Source organism: Lepisosteus platostomus, chromosome 6 (genome assembly GCF_059453375.1).
Source record: "Lepisosteus platostomus isolate fLepPlt1 chromosome 6, fLepPlt1.hap1, whole genome shotgun sequence".
Lineage (NCBI taxonomy): Eukaryota > Metazoa > Chordata > Actinopteri > Semionotiformes > Lepisosteidae > Lepisosteus > Lepisosteus platostomus.
Window position 1 is genome coordinate 36,427,167 of NC_142616.1, and position 26,534 is coordinate 36,453,700.

Genomic DNA, 26,534 nt, shown 5'->3' on the forward strand with positions numbered 1-26,534 from the left:
ACTTCAGAAACCCCAGCCCTTCTATGAAAACCGAGAGAAACTGAACCCCCCTTAAAGACTTAATTTTTACGTTAATTATAATATAGTATTCAATAATTAATGCCTTTTCTAAATTTAGGCCAATTAGAGTGTCTATGCAGTACTACCATTTGTCACAAGAGGGCGAAAATGGCACACGACAATTTGCCATTAAAACCTGTTTGTCAAACCATTGAGAAAAGATCCGTTTCTGGACTTTCTTTTTTCAACAGAGCAGTGGAATGTTCTAGACTGCAGAGCGGATGGAAGCATGTTGTCTGTTATACAAAAGGTAGTGAGAGCTTGGGCCCTGGCTCAATACCTAGGGTGCTGTCTGCGTGGAGTTTGTGTGTTGTCTCCTGGTTTGTGTAGCTTCCTCTAGGTGCTCCAGTTTCCTCTCCCAGTTCAAAAACTGTTGCTGGACAGAATAGGCTTCAGCTCCAGCTGTCCACAAACACTATAATGGCTGCATCAGTTAGAAAGTGGATGGATGGACATCAAGGTTTACAAAGATATTAGAGATTTTTGTACTAACCAGTTTTCTTCATTATGATATTGTAAAAGTTTTATTTACAGCATTCCTGAACCAGCACTCTAAAGACACTGTTTCTGATCATTGCTCATGCACAGCAGCATACACTGACTTGAATAACTCTGACTGGGTCACTGTGTTCTGATTGATGGCCTGGCTTTTTTCCAATGGCACAGACCTGCATTTATTGAACTGTAGCAAAAGTCTGATATTCATATTCTGATATTTATTTTTCAAGACTTTTGTTGGGTTTTCTGTAGGAGCCCTGTTATTGGATGCAATATTATCTTCAGAATTGTGCAATACTGTTTGCCTCTAGAGGCAAGGTTTGCTTTAGATTCTTCTTTTTGTAATTAAATGGTCAGATGTCTGCTTGAAGTCCTGTATATGATGAGATTACCTAAAACAGTGCAGATAAAGATATGTTTGTGGTATAATCTAGTATTTTCATATTGTGCATTTTATCTTCCTTTCACATTTATTTATATCCTTAATCCTTTCACTCTTTTACCTTCAAGCAACTTTGTCCCTCAGTGTACTGGATTACCTCCTCCTAAGGTATGGCCGCAGGACATCCCTTCAAAGCTATATATTTTATCCTGTTTTAAAATAAGCTCACTTCCTGATGCAGTTTTCCTGTTTCTCTTTTTCCTTTACTAGTGATTTGATGAGTTCTTCGTTGTTGCGGGAGGAATCTCAAAAAGATTTTTTTGGTAAAAATATTGATTCTAATATATATATTTTAATTTAAATTACTTTAAATTTAGACGTATAAGCTATTTTTAATTGCTTGATTATTCTTTTGGCCTCTGCAGAAATAGAATCACGCACATTGAGAAGATGTGCGAAGAGGACTCTAAAATAAAGCTGCAGGACATGTTAAAACTTAAAAATACCTGCGCTATTTTTAAAAAAAAACAACGGTTATAGACAAACTACAAAACGGTTTGAGGGTGATTGATTCCATAAAACCCTTTGAAATGGCACAACTCGAGGCTGCTTCGGGTCAGAGTGGTGCGGAATTTGTTGCTACACGTGCTGCTCATGCCATCGCCACGCCCTGTGTTATCTTTGGCACGCCCCCTCAGCGCCGCAGTTCGGAGGCCACGCCCCTGGGACTCCGCCAGCGTCCCCTTCACACGTTTGGGGAAGTTTCGCTTCTCAGAGGAAAATTTAAGATATCTAATCTGATCTATTTCAGTGTTCGCTGATATGTTTATAAAAAGTATGGAATTTGTTATGCTATTTATACTGGATTTTAATGTTCTGTTGCTTACATATAAGGCACTGAACGGTCTCGCTCAAGGTTACTTTAGGACTTTTATTGCTTGAGTATAGTCCAACACTTGATCTGAGATGTGCTGATTCAGGTCTTCCTTTTTTTACTTGCGGCCAGGCTCACACGATGAAAGCCAGAGCACCACGATTTTAAAACTCACTGCCAAAAATCGGAGACTATGTATCCGTTGCTTTTTTTACTAAACTTTTCATGTATGATTTTACTTTTGGTATTATTTGGTCAATTTACTGAGTGATTTTTTTACTGACGTGGTGTTTTATGCGTGTACACTCGTGCAGCGCTTTTTTTATAACACTTCTAACTATAGCATTAACTCGTTTTTTTCATGTTTTATTTTAGAATTTGCTTTGAAAGATAGCCTAAACCTCAGACAGTTCAATGTGTTATTAAAATACAGATGCCTGGATTATCCCAGGCGGTTGATGTTTTGTTTTTATGAGTGTTGCTCACGGACGTTTGAATTAGTGCATTGTTATTAAATTGTTTGATGATTAACTAATCAATAAAATACAAAGATAAAGGCACCTGTGTTTAATATCTACAAAGATTACAAAGTAATCTTCCGCACCTTCTTTAAAGCTGTAGCTGAACCCAAGATACTAGGATCCTTAACGTCTAAAGCGTAGGTTTAAACATTTTGTTTAGACAACCACTACTACTTATCAAGATGTTGATTTCTTTTCTTTTTTTACTTAGAAACGTTTTATGTAATCGGCGTTTGGTATGCTACGTGACGTCCGGTAGCCGGTCTGTTACCGGTAGTAATATTACCATTCACCTACATTACTCTCAGAATTACAGCAGTTTAGGCATTTTGGATGTCAAGGTGACCGAAAGATATACAATATGTGTTATGTTTACCGACTGCCGAAAGGGAAAACGAAGGGATTACGTCAGTTTACTATTCCCTTATGATACTGGAAGAAAGAACAGGTACGGATTTATGCGAACATTAAACACATGAATAAAACAAAACACAACCAACTGCTCTTAACGTAGACAGTGAGATGCTTAACAGCAAAAACACACACGTCGTTACTGATGGCCTTTTTTCTTCCTAGCTTTCAAGGGAATTTCATTGAAGTTATGTATTAGGTCATCACACATCTTTGCAGAAAGAACTAGCATGAAGCTTCGTTATAGGGAAAAGTCACAGTAAAATTACTCTCAATTTAAAACGGCTCTAAAGCCCTTATTTATCAGAATTGCACCTGTTATCCACCTGCAGTCTCACGCCTGTCTCATTGACGGATGTTTCAGGAAGTGGGCAGGAACAACACCTTCATTGGTTGCCGAGATCCCCTCCCCTTCATCAGACCTACCCCCTCCTGCACCTTATTTGCTGCCTTCAACCCTCCGTCAAAATAAGTCACGAGGACGGCCCTGGGCAGTAACTCCGCCCCCATATGTTTGTTTTCTTTTCTTATTGGCTTTTGCCTCGGAAAACACCCCGCCTCCTTATAAAATCGGTAGTTGATTGGGTGCGGGGGCCGCCCGTCTTTGGGCATCACGAGGAGCACGAGTTCATACTGTGCTTGCTCCGCTGTGTTGTTGGTCAGAGGAGCTGGAGACGCGTGGTGGGAGCAGACAGGTCTGATGCATGAGTCAAGGAAACCCGCAGCGGAGATGAAGGCGGACTCCGATTGGCTGTGATTTTTAAAAGCCCTCTTCTTTTAAAAGCGGTTGCCCACAATCAAGATGGCAGAGCGCTCGGCCACAGTGCCCACTTTAAAGATGGCGGCGCTCAGCCGGGTCCGAGTTCTGGCTCTGGTATTCTTTACAGTCAGCGGCTGTTTGGTGAGCTTGTCCAGCGGCGAGGAAGGGGCAGAAGAGACGGTTATCATTGGGCTCAGACTAGAAGACACAGACGACGTTTCCTTTATGGACGGGGGGTCCCTGCGGGTCAGCGAAAGGACCCGGGTCAAGCTGAGAGTCTATGGGCAAAACATTAACAACGAGACGTGGTCCAAAATCGCCTTTACAGAGCATGAGCGGAGCAAAGTCGTTGGCAACATTGACAGCACCACTAGGGATAATAAGAGCAAAGAGGATACCTCAAGCTATCATCCCTGTGGCATTAGGACTTCGGATATTATAATTTTGCCCAATATTGTCTTAAATAGAAAGACTTCTGGCATAGTGGAAATTGAAATTAAGCCTCTGCGGAAAACAGAGAAGAGCAAAGCCTACTACTTGTGCATTGCCATGCCAACACCTGCTGTGTCTGGCGTGCACGACCCATGGACTGAGACCACCTGGATCTACCATGACGGAGAGGACACGAAAGTGATAGTGGTGGAGGAGAGGAAGTTCTTGCTGCCCTTTTGGCTGCAGGTCATTTTCATCTCGCTGCTGCTCTGTCTCTCGGGCATGTTCAGTGGGCTGAACCTGGGACTGATGGCGCTGGACCCCATGGAACTACGCATCGTCCAGAACTGCGGCACAGAGAAGGAGAAGAACTACGCCAAGAAAATCGAGCCGGTCCGGAGTCAAGGGAACTACCTGCTCTGCTCGCTGCTCCTGGGGAACGTGCTTGTGAACACCACCCTGACCATTCTGTTGGATGACATCGCGGGCTCGGGGTTGATAGCTGTGGTGGTGTCCACCATCGGGATCGTGATCTTTGGCGAAATTGTGCCCCAGGCGATCTGCTCCCGGCACGGTCTGGCTGTAGGTGCGAACACCATCTTTCTGACCAAATTTTTCATGCTGCTCACTTTTCCTGCGTCGTACCCCGTGAGCAAACTCTTGGACTGCGTCTTGGGGCAGGAGATTGGCACGGTGTACAACAGGGAGAAGCTCCTGGAGATGCTGAGGGTCACAGATCCCTACAATGACCTGGTCAAAGAGGAGCTCAACATCATCCAGGGCGCCCTGGAGCTCAGGACTAAGACCGTGGAAGATGTCATGACTCCCCTGCGCGACTGCTTCATGATCACCGCCGACGCCATCCTCGACTTCAACACCATGTCCGAGATCATGGAGAGTGGGTACACTCGGATCCCCGTCTACGAAGGGGAGAGATCTAACATTGTGGACCTTCTGTTCGTTAAGGACTTGGCCTTTGTCGACCCGGATGACAGCACACCACTGAAAACCATCACCAAGTTCTATAGCCATCCCTTGCATTTTGTTTTCAATGACACCAAACTGGATGCCATGCTGGAGGAATTCAAGAAAGGTGGGGCAGTATTTTTTTTCACTCACTTTGTTTACCTCCTTCAGATATTAATTGCATTTTAATGTTTCACCTTGGCAAGGGTTGAGTTGTAACACTTCTAGTGATGAGTGCTCTGATAAAGAGCACCGAGTCTTTGTCTTAACTGTGCGTGAGATTGGCGTAGGACATGTAAATGTACAGTTATTTCCCTGATTACCATGGGGAATAAATGCGGTCTGATGATGCGGCTGTCTATAAGGTGTTTTCGCAAGTATTTCCGAAAGTAGTTCGGTTTCTGGAAAAAGGTTGATTTGGAACATCAGACACTTATCGCGATCTACTGTATATCAACCAGGATTCTGTATGAGGTTTTGCTGTTTTTGCACTTCTTACTTCCCCGGTGTTCAGATGGCAAAGCGCTGCGCATTTTCATGCGGTAAACAAACAACACTGCATCTTGCATCCTGCCACTCGCAGTCCTGTCGGGAGGGTGAATAAATTATGCCCATTCCCTTCGGGGGTTTGTTTGTTTGTTTTTGTCTTCATCCGCTCTTGTGGCTTGTGGAAAGTACGTGTGGCGGATTGCAGGTCGCCAGGTGCTGCAGCGGTGCAGTGCCCCACACGCTGGCTGAGAGGACCGGGCGCAGCCACTGTGGGGGCTGAGCTGCCAGAGGGTACCAGTGCTGCCTGCTCAGCGATTCACGGGCTCATCAGATTGCTGTTTGAGTCCGAGGTGTACCCATCGCATCTACTGTGTTCAAAGGCGAATTGATCCAAACACTACCACCACGACCCGATATGCACTAATCGCAATCACGCGGACGATGGGATCATCGTGGACCCAAATCGCATAAAACATATGTATATATTAATCAGTTTCCCTACGGGGTCAATAAAGTCTTATCTATCTATCTAAATGTCGCCCAGTTAGATTGAAATTTCGCAGGCCTTATCTAATTTTTCTACGGCGTTTTGCAACTTGATGGCCGCCTGAACGGTTTATTTTAATGCGCAGGTGGCACTGGGGAAAAAAAACCGTTAATAAAAATCAACTGCACTGATTCTAACCGCTACTGATTTCAGAATAGCATTTTTGAGATCAAACGTAGTTGTTATATTTTCTTTCATTCTCCCGATGAAGCGTCAAACACGCCTATTGTGTTATAAAACACGATACACACGTTACACGTGGGCGTTTCAATGAAATATTGTCTAGTATGAGCTATCCATCAAACTTGTTTTTACCTGTAAAACAAATGAAATAATATTATTCCGATGTCAGTGATTTGCAGAAAGGGCAAATGTTTTGTTTGGTTAATGCTTGTTAGTCTTCTACCGTATGTGATAAATTTGCAGTATTCGCTTGGGCTGAACCGCAGAGTTCACTTTTAAGAAGAACCTGGTCTGGAGTTTTCAATGTCCTCCAATCGCATGTCATGTCAATACTGCGGTGGCCTTACTATTAAAACACCATGCTACTTTCAAGTCAGACTTGTTTTTAGGTGATCATTTTGAATGGGCGCGCAAGTTAAACAGTTATTCGTGGTTTTCATAGTTTATGCAAGACTAATATCGCTTAAGTGTATTTGGCATATGTATACTGTCCCAAAGCAGCCGACACCTCGACACTATGAAATGCAGTAAAACATTATGTGTTTCACAATCAACACGAAAACGTGTCCCTTAATTGCTTTGACATATGCTTTTGCACAATCAGCTGTAGGCTATTATCAGTTACCTGCAGGGTGTCTTAAATGAAGGCCCGGGTGCGGGTACAGCGTCAGAGTTTGTGAATTGTTTCATTTGAACAGCTGACCCTTCAGGTTCTGCGATGTACTCGCTGCTTTGAAGGCAGTACGGTGCTTTATATTGTTTTACGCACACTGTACATTTCACGTTTTTAAGCGTCATTCATGAAGCACTATCTGGTTTAATTAATTTGGTCGGGTGGTATCTTAATAAAAATAATGACGACAAATGTCAGTGCTTCCTATATATCAGATTTTGTTTAGCAAAAAAACAGCTTGCTTCATTATTTTGTGCGCGCGCGTCTGCTTTATTTTGCAGTTATCAGTATTGATGCGAGAACCGATAGCTGATTGATCGCTCATACAATAGAGGTTTGCATCGATTTAGCAATGGTTTTAATCCCTGAGTCTGGTATCTGGCATTTTCTTGATCGACGTACTTTGCTACTTTGTGATACTCTGTGCAGCAGTCTGCCTGCTGAGGTAATACTACCCTTACACTGAAAGAAAAATGCTATTTGCTGCCTCTCTGAAGCATTCTGCCCACTCTGTTCAAGATCTTTCTTGCTAACTGCGTGTGGATTCTCTTTGGAAAGTACAGGAAGGATTTTAGCCCTTCAAATAGTGTTTGCTCAAGTCAGATCCATGCGCTATTAAGGTGCAGTGCATGTTAGCAATCATGTTCATTTAATCTGTAATTTATGTTGATCCTCTTTGTCTAGAGTATTTTTTTCCCCAAAACAGAGATTCTCGTTGTATACATTTCTAACATGCCAAGTACCAAAAACCTGGTTTTCTGGTACTTCTAGTAGATATCTAAGCAGATGGCTTAAAGAGGTTGTGAAATTGGCCAGAGAATCGTCTTGTATAGACTTTGTCATCTTTGCAAAATTGTAACTCTTTCTTTCCTGTTCACAGACAATGAAATCTGCTTTCTGGAGAAGTAGTAGATTAGATTAGACTTCGGACTAGCCTTAATAATGTTTGGTAGACAAATGTAGGGTCTAGTATACAGTATGTTGCTGAATGAAGTTAACAGAAGTGTTTGAAGACACTGAGGTTTCTTCTTGTCTTAATATTTTAAGACAGGACCTCAGACAGTATATTACATTCCTGGAATATGTTACTATCTCTGCTATTTAAATAATGTTATAATTAAATCATTCCAAGATTACAGAAACAAGGGTATTTCAACCTGTTAAATGTATCTTCTCCAGCTGCCTTCAGTCCCCTCCCCCAACACACGCAGTTCATTTGCCCCTCATAATTGTGAACTGTAGACTGAGGTGAGACTGACTGTACGGCAGTATTTACACACTAGATTCATGGGAAACATAATAAAACTGAATGTCAGTGGACTTAGTACTACTACTATTCATTTCAGATGTATAAAGCAGAATGAGTACTAGATCTGATCTGTACACGTAATTTGTGTGTTATGAGGTTTTTTCATTACAAATCAATCTCTTGCTCCATCACAGCAGTTCGTATCTGGTAGTTAGGAAAGCCAGGTCTTTAGAGTCCTCGTCAGGCTGTACTGTAGGATTTTCATTGACTAGATAAAGGAAAGACATTGCTTTGTTTGACATGATGCTTCAGGTTAAAAACTTCTACAGGGTGGGGGGAAATCTTATCCTTGGTAGTTACTGTTTAGCAATTGGGTAAGGCTGACTGGAAGTGATGCTAAAATCTTTTCTTGGTTACCAGAAACATTTAGGATCTTCCTCCACACCTCTGTGAATGTCTCGCTGAAACTAGTACAGTTCATTATAAAACTATAATGTGGTGATGTTTTAAAATTTGATTCTACTTATTCTTCAACTAGCCTCTTAACACAAACTTGAAAATGATGCTCTGTTGTCAGACGGTGCTTTGGTATATCTTTTCCTGCCTTCCTATTTAATTTACATGTGATACTTTGACAAAACTCAAAATACATTCTTTTTTCCTTTTTCATCTGGACATTATTTTTAGAATTAGGTTGTAGAAATCAGTGCTTCTGAAAGAGCAAAGGTAATGTTATGTTATGAAGATAATCTTGTCTTTATATCACTACAAACCTTTGTCTGCGTTAACATTAGGCATACAGAGCAAGGTAACAAGCTTAAGTCCATGAGCCTTTAACCTCTAAATAGCCGTCTGTTTTGGAGTATATATAATGTCTGTTTAAAGGATTTGTGATAAACTGTTCTAGATGATTGACTGTGCTTGTAGTTATAGTTTAATGGGGTTTTAGACATACATGTGGTCCATGATTAACTCATTAGTTGGCTGTTATATTGTATACATGTTGAATTAATAAGGGCATCCATCATTTGAAGTCGATGGTAACAAGTACTGTGACATTGCTGGTTTGTCTCTCTTTTTTTCTCTCTAATGCCTCATGCCTGTGCCTGGACTATGTCACCTGTAAACGTAAAAGTCTTCAGGTGGTATCTGACATTTAATGGGTCATCAAAATGACTTTACGATTATAACTGTTATATTCTTTTTATTGTGAACTTTTATCCTTATATCTTAATAACACATGATACAGCGACACACGATGCAATGTGTGGAAAGTTTACATTTGCTATTAGTTGAAAAGTAATAATAAATATGATAAAATGCATATACTGTAGGAAAAAAAACAAACCTAAATAAAAACACATGCGGTGTTGTTCAGTCCTGGAGATCAGACATTGCAGCTGGAAACAATTCACTAAGGTGTTCCCTCAGAGGCACCCTTGGGAATGAGGTTTTATCTTAATGCGCAGTTGTCTTATTAATCCTTTCAATAAATACAGACATGCATGCTGAGATCTTAAACACATCACCACAAGCTGCAGTTGAGAGGTTTTTGGACCATTCAGTCATCATACAACCAAATCATTGATGGCATTTCTTCTGCATGTACTCTGAAGGTGTAGCTGTGTGTGTTCCGCACTTGTAGTTGTTTGTGATCATTGTTCTTGACAGACTTTCAGTTGCTTCCCTGTCCTGCTTCATATGGAATAAATACAATTTTATAGCTGACGTGCTCAGACGATCTTTTCCATCACCTGTCCCCTGTACAGTCAGTAGTCCTAAGCTTTGTGACGTTTGCTTCTTCACTAGTGCTTCTTGCTTCAAGTTCCTAGGATGTGTTGGAAATGCAGCACGGAGGGTATCAGGCTGGGGCATCTTGTTTAATTTGCCTGCCTAATTGTGCAGGTTAAAATTGTGGTTACCTCCAGCATCACCGCTGGCTCTGTGGTTGAGCCTGCCTTGTTGGGTGATGGCGGAGATAACTCTGCTGTTGGGATCACTTAATGCATTTGTTTAGATAATGAATAACAAGGTCTGAACCCCTCTGGATATGGTGCCTTAATGCGACTTATCAATGAGTTCTTTAAATGGCTGGTTACGCCTTTCTGCTCTGATGTAGGATTTGCCAATGAATCTCTCTATATTGAATGTTTACGCAATATTCTTGGTAGCAAAAACAAATAGGAGGACAGAGTAAGTGGGAAGGGGGGAAAGTGTAGAAAGGAGAAGGATTTTGTGTGACAGTGATGTCTGTTGTCAGTACTTCTTCCCTTATTCAGGATTGTTCTTTAGCGTGCACAGGAACTCACTAGTTCATTAATTAATCACTCATGTACTTGTTGGAATTCAGAGAGAACAGCTTTAATATGACTTTCAAAAACCGTTTCTTAATTGTAAAATTAGCAGCATAAACATGCTGTCCTTTCGAAAGATATCTGTGATTAACCCAAGTACAATTAAATATCTTTCTTAATTTTATGCTATTTTACATGCATTGTTAAATACCACACAGAGATCTGCAGTGCTTTGCCTTAGGAAAATATGCATTTCCTGATCCTCAGACTGAGCTGCCTTCTCAATGGCTGAGGAGTGACTGTGAAGCAGAGAGTGAGTGGCACACCGTCTTTGTCTTTGGGAACACCCATCTCACTTACAAAAATCACAAATGAATTCAGAATGCTGGTGCTTTAGGAAGCGTACTATATGTTTGCATGTCTATCTTCCTACTGGTTCATCTCCTTTCGGGGTCGTGGGGGAGCTGGAGCCTATTTTGGCAAGCAATGGGTGCAAGATGGGGTACACACCTAGGATGGGATGCAAGTCCACCACAGGGCACACAGAGACACAAACGGCCACAGACAATCACACCAGGACAGGTTTTCCCAGAAGCCTATTAATCTACCAGTATGTCTTTGAACTGTGGAAGGACACCGGAGCACCCAGAGGTTTCCTCCATGTGAACAGGGGAATACATACAGATTTCACACAAACAGTATCCCAGGTCTGGAACTGAACTCAGGGCATCAGGGCCCCAGTACAACAAGGCAGCAGTACTGACCACTGCGCCACTGTACTGCATATATATTACACAATTGTATGGTCAATGTGGTTTGGATAAGTTCTTAAACAGCCACATCTTTTCAAATCCAGTTCAATTTCTTGAACAGGCATTTTTCTTTGCAGACTTTTGAGGGGGTAGTATGTGGCAGTGTGCATTAGCTGCAAAAGGCTGTCACCTGAAGAAGACCTAACTGCTGAAAGTCATGTTTCTACTTTTGGCTTTTCAGTGTGGAATACTTAACCTTCACATGTTCATTTTTTTTGGCATTTAAGTGAATGTGATTTAAACATTTGCAGAAGATCCAGATTCAGTTATTGTCTTATTTGTATTTGATTTGAACTATGATAACAGACTGATGGATCTATCGTTTATGTGACTTGTTAAGAAGAATGTTGTTTCAGGATTTTTAGCAGATCCAGTCCCTGCAGTGTAGAGGGCCTGATGCTGTTTGCCCAGAGGTGTATACTTCTGACAGTCTGTGTACTCATCTTTACCGAAACATCCACCTGTTGTGTTTTGCAAGGTTCAATGCACTGATATGCATACAAATTATCTGGAATCTGTGCTCAGTAATTCCGAAATGCAGGTGTAAATCCAGCCAGTCAGATTGGTATCCCTCTTCCCTGGTCTGCAGGCGCAGTCTGGTCTCAGCCGGATCGTCCAGGGGCTCTCACATGGCAAGCTGAACAAGCTCAAAGAGGCCAGTAGAGATTGTTATCTTTAACCTGCCAGTATCCTGGACGCTGTTCACTCTCCATCCCTGACCAGGACTTTGTCTTTGAAAAGCAATTCAAGCATGTAGCGTAAATGCCTCGGGACAGAAACGTAACCTCGGTCAGAGGGATGTATTGAAAGGACAAGTCTGCTTTGTAGGCAGAATTTAACCATAGATGCACAGCTGACCCCGATACTACCGTGATATTTCATTTGTCTGAGTGGCTGTGTGGTGTTTGCAGTAAGTAGTTGTAAGGGTCTGCCCTGGGGGTAGTTGTTGCATTTCAGCGTGTGACTTTGAGTACGACTGGACAATGCGACTGGTGTGATGAAGAAATGCTATGTAAATATATGGGACATTAGATCTTGATAAAGCAGTATTTAAGCTGTTTTGCCTAAAATTCGCTTTAAAGGGAATTGCAGTGCTGATATGTGCCATCTAATCTGTGTGGTTTCCCAGATATTTGTTTCCATAACTCCTGTCTCCTTAAATTAATTGTTCTGAGAATACTCATGCAAATGTTTTTTTTTAAACAACTCATTTAACAAGTATTTCACAAGAGGTCACAAGTTGCCCTGCTGGCAGATCACAGAGATAAGAAGCTGGAAATGCACCTCTCCTTCACAATGAAACAGCACGTCCAGTCACTTTGAGGTTTTTAACCCTTTATCCGGGAATAGAAATGGGCATTTTCTCAGCGTGTTGCTCATGGAAAGCCATGATAAACTGAAATGGTTTGAAACATTTGCTCCTTTAGAGACATTCCAGGATGGGAGGTTTGCTATTCCTTCACTCTCTGGAAGGGATTTGGAAAGTAAAGTGTATTTGATGAATTGATGCAGTTTCTCAGGCCCTACAGGTGACTTTCACAGCTTCTACATATACAAATATACAAAAACATATGCATATTGTTTATACAGCCGCCTTAAATTGCTTTAGTGTTGCAGGTATAAGATGATTTATTTGAAATCTGATTTAATCGGTGCAGTTCATAGCTCACACATGATTGGCTGTGATATTGTTTCCTCTGTAGTTTGCATAATGCCGTTTTAGGTTGCCTAGACATTTCAGTTTCAAACATCAATCATCTGTGACTGGTAATGAAATGTTTAACATACCTTGTCCCTTCAGTTTAATATCTTCCTAGTTCCATCTTCTGTTGTGTAATCTGATTTATTTGATTAATGGTTACAGAAGAATACTTTCTGAACTGGTCCCTTCATATTGAATGGAAATGAGATGGGGAAAGTCTAACCATATTGTGCAAATTGTAATAAGTGGGATTTAACGAAAGCAAATTGAAACTTTATGTTTCTGTTTGTTTTGAATATATGTCTAGCTGCTGATGGGCATTTCTGTGCACCTTCACCTGTCTTTTAAGCTGCTGTCATTTTAGGAAATAATGTAGCCTAAGATCTGTGAACTCCATAGGAACTTAAACTTTACCATAGAGTTTGTTGCCTTTGTGTCTTTGTTTGACAGAGTCAGAAACTGGAAGCTTTCATCAATTAAGAACAAGGAATTGTATTGTGGTCAGTATTAACCATCATAGAACGTGCCAAGAAAGCACACAAAGCCCTTGCTTTACTTCATTAAATTCATAGTAAATAATGTGATTTGGCACTAAGGAAATAACATACAGTACGTGGTAACATAAAGTATCTTTGGACAAGAAATGTATCTGATTTATTGTAAAAATGTGCATGTTCAGTAACCAGCTGATATTTTGTACTCTGTATCTGTGTTTAAACAGTATGTGATTTGATCGAAAGTACACATTACATATCCTGCACTCTTTTTTTTTGCAAACCTTGGATTGATCACGTATCAGTGAACCCTGTGCCCGCTGTATGTAACTTGGCAGTGTGTCAGTGCTCTTATCAGAGATTTATTTATTTTCAGTAACTTAACTAGGTACTGTTATTTTCTCCTTACACTAGAGTTGAGAGAGGCAGACCGCCCAGGCGTGAACTGATGCAGCAGTTTGACAGGGCAGTAGATTTCTGTTTGGCAGCGCAAGGTGAAACTTGCGTTTCCTTTGCTTTTATTTTTTGATCCTGGTCCTAAGGCTATTCATTCACAACCGTGCTTAGTGCTTAGCTCGGAATTGCTGACGGTGCTTATGGAGGCTCTGGAATAAAAGTTTAAATGTTGGGAAGGGGGAGGAGTATTGTTGGTGTCCTCTGAAGCATACTGCACGCACGCTCATTCTGATCGGACTGTTCCACTGACCTGAGCACATGCATTTCCAGTCACGTTTGCCATGGTTTCTACTGAGAATTCTTGATCATGAATACATTTTCCTTTTTTCTTTGCTATATTCTGACAGTTGTATCTGTAATATTGTGTTACAAGTTGTGATTCTCCATTGCTATGAATAGAAATGTAATATTGATTTGAATAATAATGTTGTGGACATTTATGAGCATCCTTTTCAATTGCCCTTGTAGACATGATGCCACCTGGCAAAATCTGGTGTGTCCTTGACTTTGACCTTTAAAGCCAAAGTCACAGCCAAATAAGAAAGGGTTTAATCTCCCAAGGAGACTGAACTAGCAAAAGGGTGTCAATAAAAATAGTTATATTATTATTATTAGGAAAGTTGTTCACGGCACTTCTGACTAAAGTGAACCATCTTGATTACGGTACATTTAAAAATTTCTATAGAAAATTTCCAATTGCTTATCCATAACATTCGGGCAAATCCAAATTTATTTTGAACAAATAATGTTTAACAGTACAGAAATGCAGCTTCATGTAGTTTGTGCTTTCACACATAGCAGTTCTTGCTCACCAACTGCATAAATATTGTTGATTCATGAAGGAGCAGCTCAGTAGTATTTGGCTAATTCCTTGCCTTTATCCAGCACATTTCATCTCTGCTGACTTCATCTAATATGGGCCTACCCACATGGTTTTATGTTACCTTGTTGTGTAAACAGTTGAAAATGGAAAATGACAAAGTGGACGATTTATACAGCTGATAGACAAGGAGTGGCTGCGGGAGAGGTAATGCGAGATGTTTGTGCTAAGATTTGATAGAGGGAGATTCGGAACTGATAATTGTCACACTCCTAGTGTATGGCAAAAATGATGCAATTTTAATAATTGATTCAGCTCTGCAGGAAAACCATGTTTTGGCTCCCTTTGTCAAAGACCTGTGTTTATTGGCATGCCTAGTTGTTGGACATGCCTAGTTGTCGGGATTTTATGTAATCCCGTTGAACTGAATGGTGTAGGTACATACCATTTTGCCACATTTGACATCCAAAAGCAGTTTGTTTTCTCAAAGTAACTGATTACAGCTCTAGCAATGTTACTCTATTGTAGCTGACTGTGAAAAATGTTTCATTTTGTTTACTGGGCCTCACTAAGGAAGCAACCCTGATTACAAGACACATTAATCTTGTTTATTTTTTCCTTAATATGCACAGCTTCTGTTGAATAGGTCAGCATGTGGCCTTCCTTTTCTCTACGAAGGAAAGTTGTTCTTTGATGGAGTGAGCGGGGTCAAGACATGCTTATTTTTAAGGTCTGAGGACAGTAATAGAGATGTGTGTGTGGGCTTACTGTAGATTTGCCATGTTAACAGGTTCTGGAGGTGCTTGACTGTATTAGATCAAAGTTTGCTGCTGATTAAGACAGGTAGGAGAAACATGCAGTCCTTTCAAGTGATCTAAAGACCTCTAGAAAAGCAGTATGGATGTCTGACTGCAAGCTAGTGTGTATTCAGCTTTGACAGATCTGGAAGTAGAATAATAATAATTGCCTAGTAATTAATTAACATTCAAAGCTGAAACCATAACAGTTATTGAGACCATACAGTGCTAGATAAAAATAATAATGGGGAAAAATGTGGTATGAATGATTTCTTTAAGATGGTACACGGGAACAGTCATTCTGTTAATCTACCTTCTTTAATTTTTTTCATGTCTATGCTTATCCGGTGAAAGAAGTTGTGATGCATTAGTTGTTTTTGATAAATTGAAAATGTGACAGGCAAAGGACAGTATTGTGGTGCATTCTGTTCTGAAAGCTACATTCTTCTGTAGGTAATGCAATGCTGATCTTAATTTGTGCGTTATATTACATCATTTATAGTAGGTTAAACTTCATCAACCTTCAGAAAATGAATCCTGTAGTGAAATCCTGTAGTTTCCTAGGAAAGTCTGGATTTCCAAAGGTCACTGCACGCTACAGATCAGTGTTGGAAGGTAATACGTGGGCAGCCTTCTGGCTTTAAAACATTTTGCACACGGTCTAATTTAGGGTAATCTCCGCTTAATTCCGAGCATTCAAGCTATTTTTCATTTTTGTAAGAATTCTGTGTTAGATCAAGGAATCTTTTAGTTAGATCAAGGAGCGTGCTTGGTTACTATATGCGTTTTCATTTAAGGCAAAAACTCGAATCCTATTTTTTACTTTGGGAATCCTCTTAAAAGGTTTAAATATATACACACTTATCATTACTTGCACTAATGGCTCAAATACACTTGCCATTTTGTGCGGGTATTGGACAGTGATCCCATTATCCCTTCAGTCAGGCTGTGGGTAGAGCTCCTATTGATTTGCTATGCCCAGTACATTTTCACTTATTGCCCAAGTTTACTCACTGGGAAGTACAATGGTTTCACTCATCCTTGCAATGACTTCTATACATTGCAATACTAAAGACAAGCCAAAAAGATTTTCTTTCTTGAGGGCAGCGGCAGCTAATCTTATTAGGTATCAGAGTGGCATGGATAGAACAGGGAGGGGAGACTTTCAGAAGAAGTCAGGATGCCCCTGCAAGTGGTGCTGGTGGAGCTCAGCCCTATGTGACAAAGGCCCATTGAACATCCCATGGCACTTACCGGAAGAGCAGGTTTGTTAACCCCAGGGCTCCGTCTAAATGGCGGCCTGGGCTCGTGCAGTCTGGCCTCCATGAAAACTCTCTTTAATTCAGCTGGTGAAGCAATTTATTACTTATCTAAATGAAGTGGTAAGCAATAGGGCTGCTGGCTGCTTCTGGTTGCATTTAAGCATGTAATCATTTTTACAATGGCAGCGTTCCTGATGTTTTAGCTGTCATTGCTCCCTCCTGCACCAAGACGAAAATTGGTACAGTACTTCTAGAGTCATTGTGTTCTCTAGAATACATGCATACATTAACATTAAAAAAACACTTTTTTGACAGCAAAGTAGTGAAACTCCAGACATGATTTTCCTCAGAGAGTGTATTACCTAATCACATTGTCAGAATCTGACTCTCGTTTCTGGATTGCTGTCCAGTGGAGGTATATGCTCAAGCCTGTTTGCATGTTAAATATTTCAATTCCAAAAAAGTCTGTTTGGATAAGGTTGACATTGATGTTGTACTACCAGTTGCTCTGCGTTCTGCACATTTTTTTTAAGTTCAAATTGGATTAGGTTGAATTGTTATACTGGTTTTTTCACAGTGTAATACAGGGGCTGGAATACACTGTAAACATACTTTTATATTCTCTGATGTGTCACATCTCTGACCTTTTCACTTCTGCATTTGAATGTTGCCTGTTTTTTTTTTTCTGAATTGCAAAGGTCTTCCCTTCCCACCCTTATGATATCTGGAGCAGATTTTTTGACATATGTGCATTTTGGATCCCAAAGACTTCCTTCCTAAAAGAGAAAAAAAGTGTGGTCACAGTGATAAACTTTCAAGGAAATGTTTCTTAAGCGAATGCTTTGACGAAAAGTAAAATAAGACTTGTTAACCCCCCACCACCTTCAGCCTTGTAGTTTAGTGAGTTTCTCTGTCTGCAGGACAAATTCTACGTTTTGGCAATTTGACCTTTTTTTCCATCCAGGCTACATCTGAAGTGCTGCCAGTTTACAGAGGTTGTAATGAGCTGAGCAGACTCTCGCAGGCTGTAGCCCCGGCAGAATATAATCACTGGCATCTTGGCTCATTCCTGCAAACAGCCATGTCCACTTATTATAGAGACAGAAAAAACAGTTTTGCATTAATGTGGATGAACTGCATTTCGGCTGCTGTGCTGTCTTCTTCTAAATTGCTGCACTTGTCGTCTTCATTCATTAATACAGGATTGGCTGTTTATCTTTTTTTAGAAGACCCATCCTGCAGAGTCCTTCCTTGATCTTATCACAGTAGCTCACGTTTACAGCACCTTAATTCTCCCATTTCAGGTGTTTTGCCCTTAGACATCAGGTTTCAAATATGACGTCTTATTAATAAATGTAGCAAAAATAGTCTGACGTTAACCCCCACTTGGCTTTATGAGCTCGGTGTGCGGGCAGTCTGCTAGTCTACATTTGTAATATAGGATGAAGTATACTGCACTCCCTATACTTCTGGGTATGTCCATATTGACTCTCTACTGCCGTTTCCTGCTGTGTCTTCATATGGTCAGTTCTGCGCAAATATCTTGATTTCTTCGTTAAATAATTTAGGGAAACAATTTGTAAACTGATAACTTGTTTCAAACATTAATATTTGTTTAAAAATTAACAGTTCAGTTAAAAAACTTAACCATAACAAATATTAAGTAAGTCTGATTGCAAGCTTCAGCAGTATTTCCATGGATGCGGGCATCGACTTTATTAATTCTTTAGCAATTAAGGCTGCAGAATAGATATTATTTTAACACACCAAAGTAAAATTTGTACTCTCCATGTTTTACTGAAGGGAGAGAGAAATATACTTTAAAATAACACGGTGAACTTCACGTTTTACAAAAAAATTGTCTACTGCACTTCTTAGCTTACAATTTGGTGTGCACTTTGGAGCATTTTACTATGTTGTTGTTTCATTTAGAACAGTGCTATATGATGTTCTGATGAAAAGCTTTGCTGTTAAAATGTCCCACATTCTTTGGATTCTGGTACAGCACAAAATAGACTTAAAACAGATTAGCAAAACAAATGAAAAGCCTGAATCAAGCTTGTGTACATTCACAAAGCCTGTCTGATCTGGCTTTACTACACACATCTCAGGTCTCACAAACATTAAACTAGTTAAACTGCAACCACGCCTCACTCAGGGAAATTCATGTAGGTCTAATTATCATGAGCATTTTTTTCTTCAAGTATCACTGCATTATCACTGTGTACCTTTGTCAGATCTCAGAAGCTAAGGATCAAGAATCATCAGTTCTTAGAAGGAAGCTGTTTTACTGTAATCAAGTAAATGGAAGAAGAACACTTCAATTTCTGCTTAAATATTTGTAAGTGTCTCAGCAAAAACGTAGTGATGAGTTGGCTGTAGTACTTGCTGTTTTAAATTGAGATATTGTTCTTGATCTGCTTTTTAATTTAACTCAAGGCAATATTTTCAGCAAACAATTCTTATCTCAAGTATTAGAAGAAAATATACATTACACCTTAAATACCTTAACTTGCAGGCAAGAAAATAAAAATGGGCTTTTTAAAGCCCAGATATATTTGATTTTTCTTAGCTAAAACCTTGATGTGGAGCATCTGACGTGTGTGTTTCTATGAACACAAGAGGGTACTGTTTTTCAGGCTGCATGAATTTTAGTTATTTTGAGTGTTCAAATGGAGGAGCAACATCAATTAAAATTTCCAGCAGAATCTGCAGTAATTTCTTCTGTTTTCTGGTTTCTGCCTAATTGTCATTTTATACAGTAAGCTGTTCTAGAATCCCAGGACTAGAAAACTTGGAAAAGGACTCTTTCCCTGTTTTCTCTGGTAATTTAGTGCTAGCCAGCGTACTGATGAGGATTTAAATGTAACAGGTCTACGAGACATTCTTCTGTTTCATCTAACACACTTAAATGTAAATTGCTTTCAACATGTTCATGGAATGCGTTTAAACAAGGACGAGATAATGTTGAGCATGTTTTAAAGCAGGACATGAATTTCTAGTGCTTATGGATACTCTACATAATAATTTGTTACTTCCAAGTATTAAAATATGATAATTATACCCTTGTGTGGTACAGTATAATAATGATAACCATGTGTGCTAATGAGAGAAATGAAAGGGCACTCTGTATACAAGCATGCACAGTTGTTTTTGATACCTGTTTTTACTTGAAGTATATACAGTACATATGAACTTGACTTGTTTAGTCCTTCACTTTCCAGCACTTTCCAGGTGCCTAGTGTCACCAGTTCTGTACAAAAAGTTGTTTTCTTCATTGTTTGTTCTGGTAAGATGGCATTATTCATGGCAGCAATAATTATTTATGAAAAGGAAAGTAGTATGTCCAGTTTTAATGTTCTTAGTGGCTATGCAAGCAGGGCATTGTTTTCTTTCCTAAGAGTTGCCCAAAAAACGTCTCCAGTCTCCTAGCAGAGTTCTTAAAGTCTTCAACTGGCAAGTTCATCTGTGAACTTTTCAAAGCAGCTGCTATATCTGGATTTTTACAGTAGTAGCCATCAAGATCATTTGAAATAATAATTGGGTTGAAGATGGCTATCTTGCTGCTACAAGCTCCATCATGCACCAGCAGATGTCCAGGTTAATAAAGGGTAGTTCATGAAAGCAGTGGTCAGTGTAGCACTGCACTGTACGTTGTGTCCAGAGCCAGTTCTCCCCGCTGTGTCTTGGGATCTGCATTATGTTACTGAATTAGATTGCAAGACAATAGAAATAGACATTTCACTTATCAATGTACAGTCTTAAAAAAGGAGTACAAATAATCAACAGCACTGTACTACTACAACCTTGTCATGTCATACCTAATTATCCCAAAAGCTTTGTTTTGGCTTACACAGCCAGCAGTTCCGTGAATTCCGATAATGTCTTGCAAATTCCGACCTTCGTGTTCCCAGATCTGTAATCCGTGTTCCATTGTGCCTGGGGGCCGTAGGAGGCAGCATGTTTATAGCACAGGGTGCATTAGTTTCACCACATACACACGGCTGTGTGAAATGAGCTGCACGATGCTGGGACATATAGGTTTCAGTGCACTATGCAACACTATTAATCTTCTAGGCTTTTTTGTTTGCTCAACGAGGAAGTCGGTAGGAAGAAGAACTATCTGGGGAAAAACAGCAGGAATAAGAAGTACAGAAACATTAAGGCTGTTCTCCTGTGTGGCACTGCAAGGGACGTTGCGCTTGCAGAGTTCAGGTTCAGTCCTCAGGAGCAGAAATTGCTGGTTGAATCCATGTGACCACTGAGTTCTGGAGAAGAAGTGTCAGCCAGGGAACCCTTAGCTTGCTGAGTAACTGCCTGCTCTCTGGCCTTGCTGGACACTGTGAGCTTGCAGTGGTACCAGAACCCCTTCAGTTTCGGCTACCTGTCGCAGCTGCAGTGGAGATTGCAGTGTGAAATGTAGAGGGTTTTCATGTTTTGTAGTACGAGTTTGTGAGTCCAGATTCATTTAAGTGTGTGTGTTCTAAGATATGTTTGATGATTTGATTGCACATATACATTGTTGTCTGGGAATAAAATAATCCATTTTCAGTTTTATAGAATATAATAAGGACAGTTACAAATGAGAGGAGGCCATTTGGCCCGTCTGGCCTGTTGCTTAGATCTGAGGATCTCATCTAGCCATTCCTCGAAAGAATCCATGGTAGCAGCTTTGGAAAACGTGACTGGATAGTTTTGATCAGTCTCCCATCATCCCTTCTGCAAAATACTTCCCGTTCTGGAGCTGAAAGTTGCTTCAGTGTAATTTCCAATCCTATCCTCTAATTTTGTGTTTACCTGCTGATTCTGAAGAACTTCACTGAGTGAACTTGGTCAATGACAGAATGAACTTCTTTGTCATTGACGTTGTCAATGCATTTGAGGTTTTTGAATACTTGAATTGGGTCCCTTTGTAGTCTTCACCGTGCAGCATTAAAAAGATTCGGCTCTTTCAGTCCATCAGTCAGGACATTCCTTGGCTCCAGATCAGCAGTGTATTTTTTGTAATAAGGTAATCAAAATTGTAATGAGATCTAGTGCACTGTACAATTTTAGCATAGAATCCATTGATTCAGATTCTTTACTTCTTAATATAGATTCTAACATCTTGTTTCTTATTGCTTCCCCACATTGTCATGATCATGCAAATACTTAAGTCTTTTGTTATCTTAAGTCATCTGTTTTAACTGCATGTAAAACTGCATTTTCTGCATTAAATATCACCTGCTACAGTAGGTCTTGGTTATCTTTGCTTTAGTGGCAGGTTATACAAAAATAAAACTGCGTGTGAAGCCTGTCAACTATTTTGCAGATCATGTTTCCTTTCTTGAGGGGCGCACAGATATTTTTCATACACTTCAACTTGTTGTGACTAACACTCTGATAGATGGAGGCCGTTTCGATAAAGCTGAGGGAAAGTTCTCATTCATGGTACTTTTTTAAGAGATAGGCCCAATTGACATGAATCTAGAGAGAGCTTATATTATCCTTAATTCAGTGGTTAATGTGAGATGCTGTTAAACGATGTCTGGTGCTTGGTGCTGGGTTTACAGCTACATCCTTATTCACTGCACTGTATCATTCCAGTTCACTGAGTAAACCACCATCAAGATTTGTACTGTGATTAATATGATAATATGAAGAGCTGCAAGGAGGATTAAGCTTTTCAGTCTTGTTCATTTGCTCTTCTTAGCAAAGTGATGTCTTATGATCAGTGTGCAAACAAAATATTTGAAAGTACTAAAAACGTCTGTCTTCATATTGATCACCCTCAAATGCTGTATGAATGAGCTGTGTGAAGTAGATGACAGCAGTAACCTAATAGCAAGATCTGAAACTGCCAGCTGTGCATTGATTGTCTGTTACGGTCTTGGTGGAAATCTGTGGGCAATATTTGAATGATATGTTCTTATTTATAATGAGTTTTTAATGGAAACTTATTGTGGTTTATAACCTTAGCCATTTCAAAGTAAGTGCAGAGTGTTGAGCAGTTTCAGGTCCCACAGTAAAGCGGCAAAGAATTGTAGATTCTTTATTACTCTTAGTCAACAATCTTCAATTCAGCTAGAGGGGTATTTACCTCACACCTGTTTTACGGAAATGTTTAACAATGTTTAAATTGGCAACAGACCGTAGACCGGGAAGAAGGCATAAACAGATTGGTATAGATTTAGTGGGAAATGGTATTCCAGATCCAGAGTTGCAGAACCTTTCTTGGGGATTTACTCCAGAACATTGTCTTGGGATGGAAGCTCATACTGAACGAGCACAGTTTTATAGAGTGATAAATGTTTCCAACAGGGATAACATAATGCAAGACAGTAAATGCAGTATAGTAGCTTTCGATTTCCTTTCACATTCATTTGATTCTTCAGGATAATGTAGCTTATGTACAGTTAAGTGTATATGTGATGTATGACTGTGAAGCATAATTGAGCACAAAAACCAAACTTTCAAGCTTTAAATCGGCAGTTATCCTTCACAGTCATGCATCACATGTGCAGCAGAAATGTAGGTAAATATGAAAGTGTTCATTTCAGAAATTGCTAGTCCAGAGAGTAGAGGACTTTAAGCTCTTTCTCAGACATTTTCTACGTCACATAACAGGCCCAGGGGTTCCCTCCAGGACTTGACTTTTATTGTTTGCTCAAAGAAAAACACTATAAATTCACACAAACCCTACGTATTACTGTGCAATGCTTTCTGCACTCTTGTTGCACATGTGTATAAAGGAGGTAAGTCAATAAAGCCTTCCAAACCACTCAATGCCACTTTTCCACAATTCTGTACAATTAATACCTTTTTGCAGACAGCACTTTTAGTTTCATGGGTTCTCTTGTTTGACCATTAGGCCACCTGGTTTAAAGTGAAAGTTTTCGTCTCTAAGGACAGGTTGGTAAAGGACGCATTCTCTTTCCTAAACTGCCTGCAGGAACATTTAGCTTGCTCCTGTCTAATTTCCTGACATTTTTATCATGCTTGTTGATGATATAAAACCGTAAGCATTACTACAGATACTGTAATATAAGCTTTGTATATATTGTGGGTTGCCATGGATAAGAGTGCCTTCTAAGCAAGTATAAAATTATGATGATAAAATTACAAACATGGAGGTCTTTTTTAATTTATATATATATTTGAATTTAAGATAGACTCCTTGTAGAAGAAACCGATTAATCAAACACCAGTAAATCAGCTTGTGGTTAGACAATTGCAGGAACACATCAATTAGGAGGATGAGGAAGAAGCAGGTGGATTAATGGTTAACAGTCTCAGCACACTTTTGTTCTGCCTGGAATAGAAAATTGGGGGAGTTGGGGACGAGGCCTTGTGGGAGAATGGATAGATGTGGGCTTCTCAGACTTGTTATCTCAGTGTTGTACCACTTTCCCGTCCTTCTTCCCTCCATGTGGTAAATTACACGCTGTGTAAACACGACTTTAATTCCCTGGCGTGGACGCCTTCCAACAATCCAGTGTTTAATTGGATAGTCCAGAGTGGGCTTTATCTGTTAGCCATGCCCTAGCTATGGTAACAATCAAAGTTGTTACCAAAGGCAGTTTCCAGGCAGTCCCAGACAGTGTAGGAAAATAAAAGCACTGCTTGCTGTGTAGTAGTCCGTCTTCTGATCTTGTGTAGTTAATTTTTTCTTTTACTCCTCCTTTAATTCAGTTCAGCAGACATGGAAACCACTTAAACCGTAAACCACCTCTCTGGGGAGCCTGGTTTCCAGTGGCAGACTACAGAACTATTCTAGATGGCAATAGATTGAATTGTTTGCATCTGTAGCCTGGAAGGCATAATCGGTGGTTTCTCCTGGGTGCCTGTTCTGTTTCAGCTGCAATTTCAGTAGAGAATGTAGAGATGTGGCCTTCTAGAGTGGTTGAGGGTGAATTGCATTATAGGGTTAATTGATTGCTCATTGCTGGGCTATTTGCTCTGACCAGCAACATTCCCATAGCTTAGCTGTGGCCTGTGAGCTTTTCTATTGGTACTTAGCTCGTTGTGGCTTTAAGGCTTTGAGCCACGGCTAATTGTTTTCATCAGGGTATTAATTATGATTTACGAAGCTGTAAACAGCTAGAGCCAAGAATGTGCATGTTTGCAGGTATTAATTTGTATTGTTCAGCGTCACACCAGAACTACAGTACCCCCATTGTTGCCACAAAGTACTGTAAGAAAGGAAGGGGCTTTTTTTGTTTTTCAATTTGTTTCTTTTGTACTTTAATCTAAAAGAGGTATTATGCTGGATTGTTTTTATTGAGTTAGTTGCTAAAACAGGAAGTATACAGATTCAAATAGCTGACTTTTCTTGGGAGAAAAAAGTCTCTACACACAAAATTGTCTGGGGACAAAGTTCTAGGAGGGATAAAGGGCACTCTGTGATTGGTCCACATTGGAACTGATTGGATGTTGAGAATTCTAGGTTAGAAGTTCTAGAGTAAGTCTTTTTTCTTCCTTGTCATTGTCAGTGTTGTGAAAAATAGACTAAGTGCGATAGCACACTGCGATAGGTTTGGTCCAGCTCTGCATCACAGGGCTGGCAGTGTGTGCAGTGCTGAGAGATTAGTGCCCTGAGTAACATGGAGGCTCTGGCCAGATTCCCGGCACAGTGCTGCTGGGCTTTTGTGGCACTTTACTCATCTACTGCTTTACCGTAAATGTACTGTAAATCTCAGTTTGCACCTGTTCTTCTCTTTAAGCTTTGTGAATCATGGAAATGGAAAAAAAATGGAAATCTAAGTGGGAACATGCATTACATATTACATATTTCAAAACTATACTAGTTTTCAGTACAGTCCATGCTTGACTGTATTTAGTCAATAAACACTGTACAATACACTGCGTATAGACAGTTATATCTTAGTGATTCTCCATTAGTCACGTTCCCTGAAAATCTCTTGGATGTAGCTTTGTTAAAAAAATGAAATAGCAAGTGCCTGCACTACGCAAACAGGCTTTAGGCAGTAAAGTATTCAGGTTGTGATTACAAATTTATTAATATTGAAATCCACGTTTTTTAAGGTCTCTACTGCAATTTTTAATGCAAGAAAACATGATCACTTTGTTTTGTTTCTGTATCTAATTTAACTACACGATGATGCTATATTGTTACATTGAATATGTTTGCTGTTTTTCATTTTGAAATGTACTGTACAACACATTTTTGTATCTTAATTAGCTCACATAAACCAAACAAAACTTGTATTTACTGCCCAAAGTCTGGGTAAATCTCCACCAACTTTGAACACCAGCTTGGTGTAATTTTCATCAGTTGTTCTCAGTAGGTTTGGTTACACTCTCTCAAGTTGATTAGGAATCATTTATGTTATAAACAGCAGTTTTCAAGTCTTTCCACAGATTCTCAATTGAATTCAAGTCAGGGCCACTTTCTTAATCATTAGCCATTCCAGTGTAGCTTTGGATCATTGTCCTTCTGAAAGGTGAATTCTTATTCGTTTTAGAATTGAAGCAGCTTTTCCTCTCAGATTTACTAGTGCTTTGCTTCATCTGTGTTCCAATCAGTCATGACAAGCTTCCCAATCTCTGATGATGAGAAGCATCATAACAAATTATAACACAATTCTGCCCTCACCATGCTTGATAGTGGGGTTGGTGTTGACTTAGTGATGCACTTTGTTGGGTTTGCATCAGATGTAACAATTTCCTAAATGTAACAATTAGACCAAAATATTCTTATTTTGTCTTGACTGACTACACCACCTTTTGTCAAGTTTGCAATATCACTTAGGTGTTTTGTTGCAAGTCCCTTGAAGGATTTGGGATGGGTATTCTTTCGTGAAGTGACCAGGGCATCAGTGTCCCATTGTTATTTTCTCCCTTCTCAGCCAC

General features: G+C 39.9%; 1 protein-coding gene across 3 annotated transcripts in view; it reads left to right on the forward strand.

Moving 5' to 3' along the window:
* The first annotated feature begins 3,350 nt into the window (after positions 1 to 3,350).
* cnnm2b (cyclin and CBS domain divalent metal cation transport mediator 2b) overlaps positions 3,351 to 26,534 on the forward strand; it is a 75,260-nt gene continuing 52,076 nt past the window's right edge. For all 3 annotated transcript variants that reach the window (XM_088635673.1, XM_088635674.1, XM_088635675.1), the window contains exon 1: positions 3,351 to 5,031. In XM_088635673.1, coding sequence (XP_088491799.1) covers positions 3,549 to 5,031 — 1,483 coding nt within the window. In that variant the 5' untranslated portion in view covers positions 3,351 to 3,548. The remainder of the gene's footprint in view (positions 5,032 to 26,534) is intronic.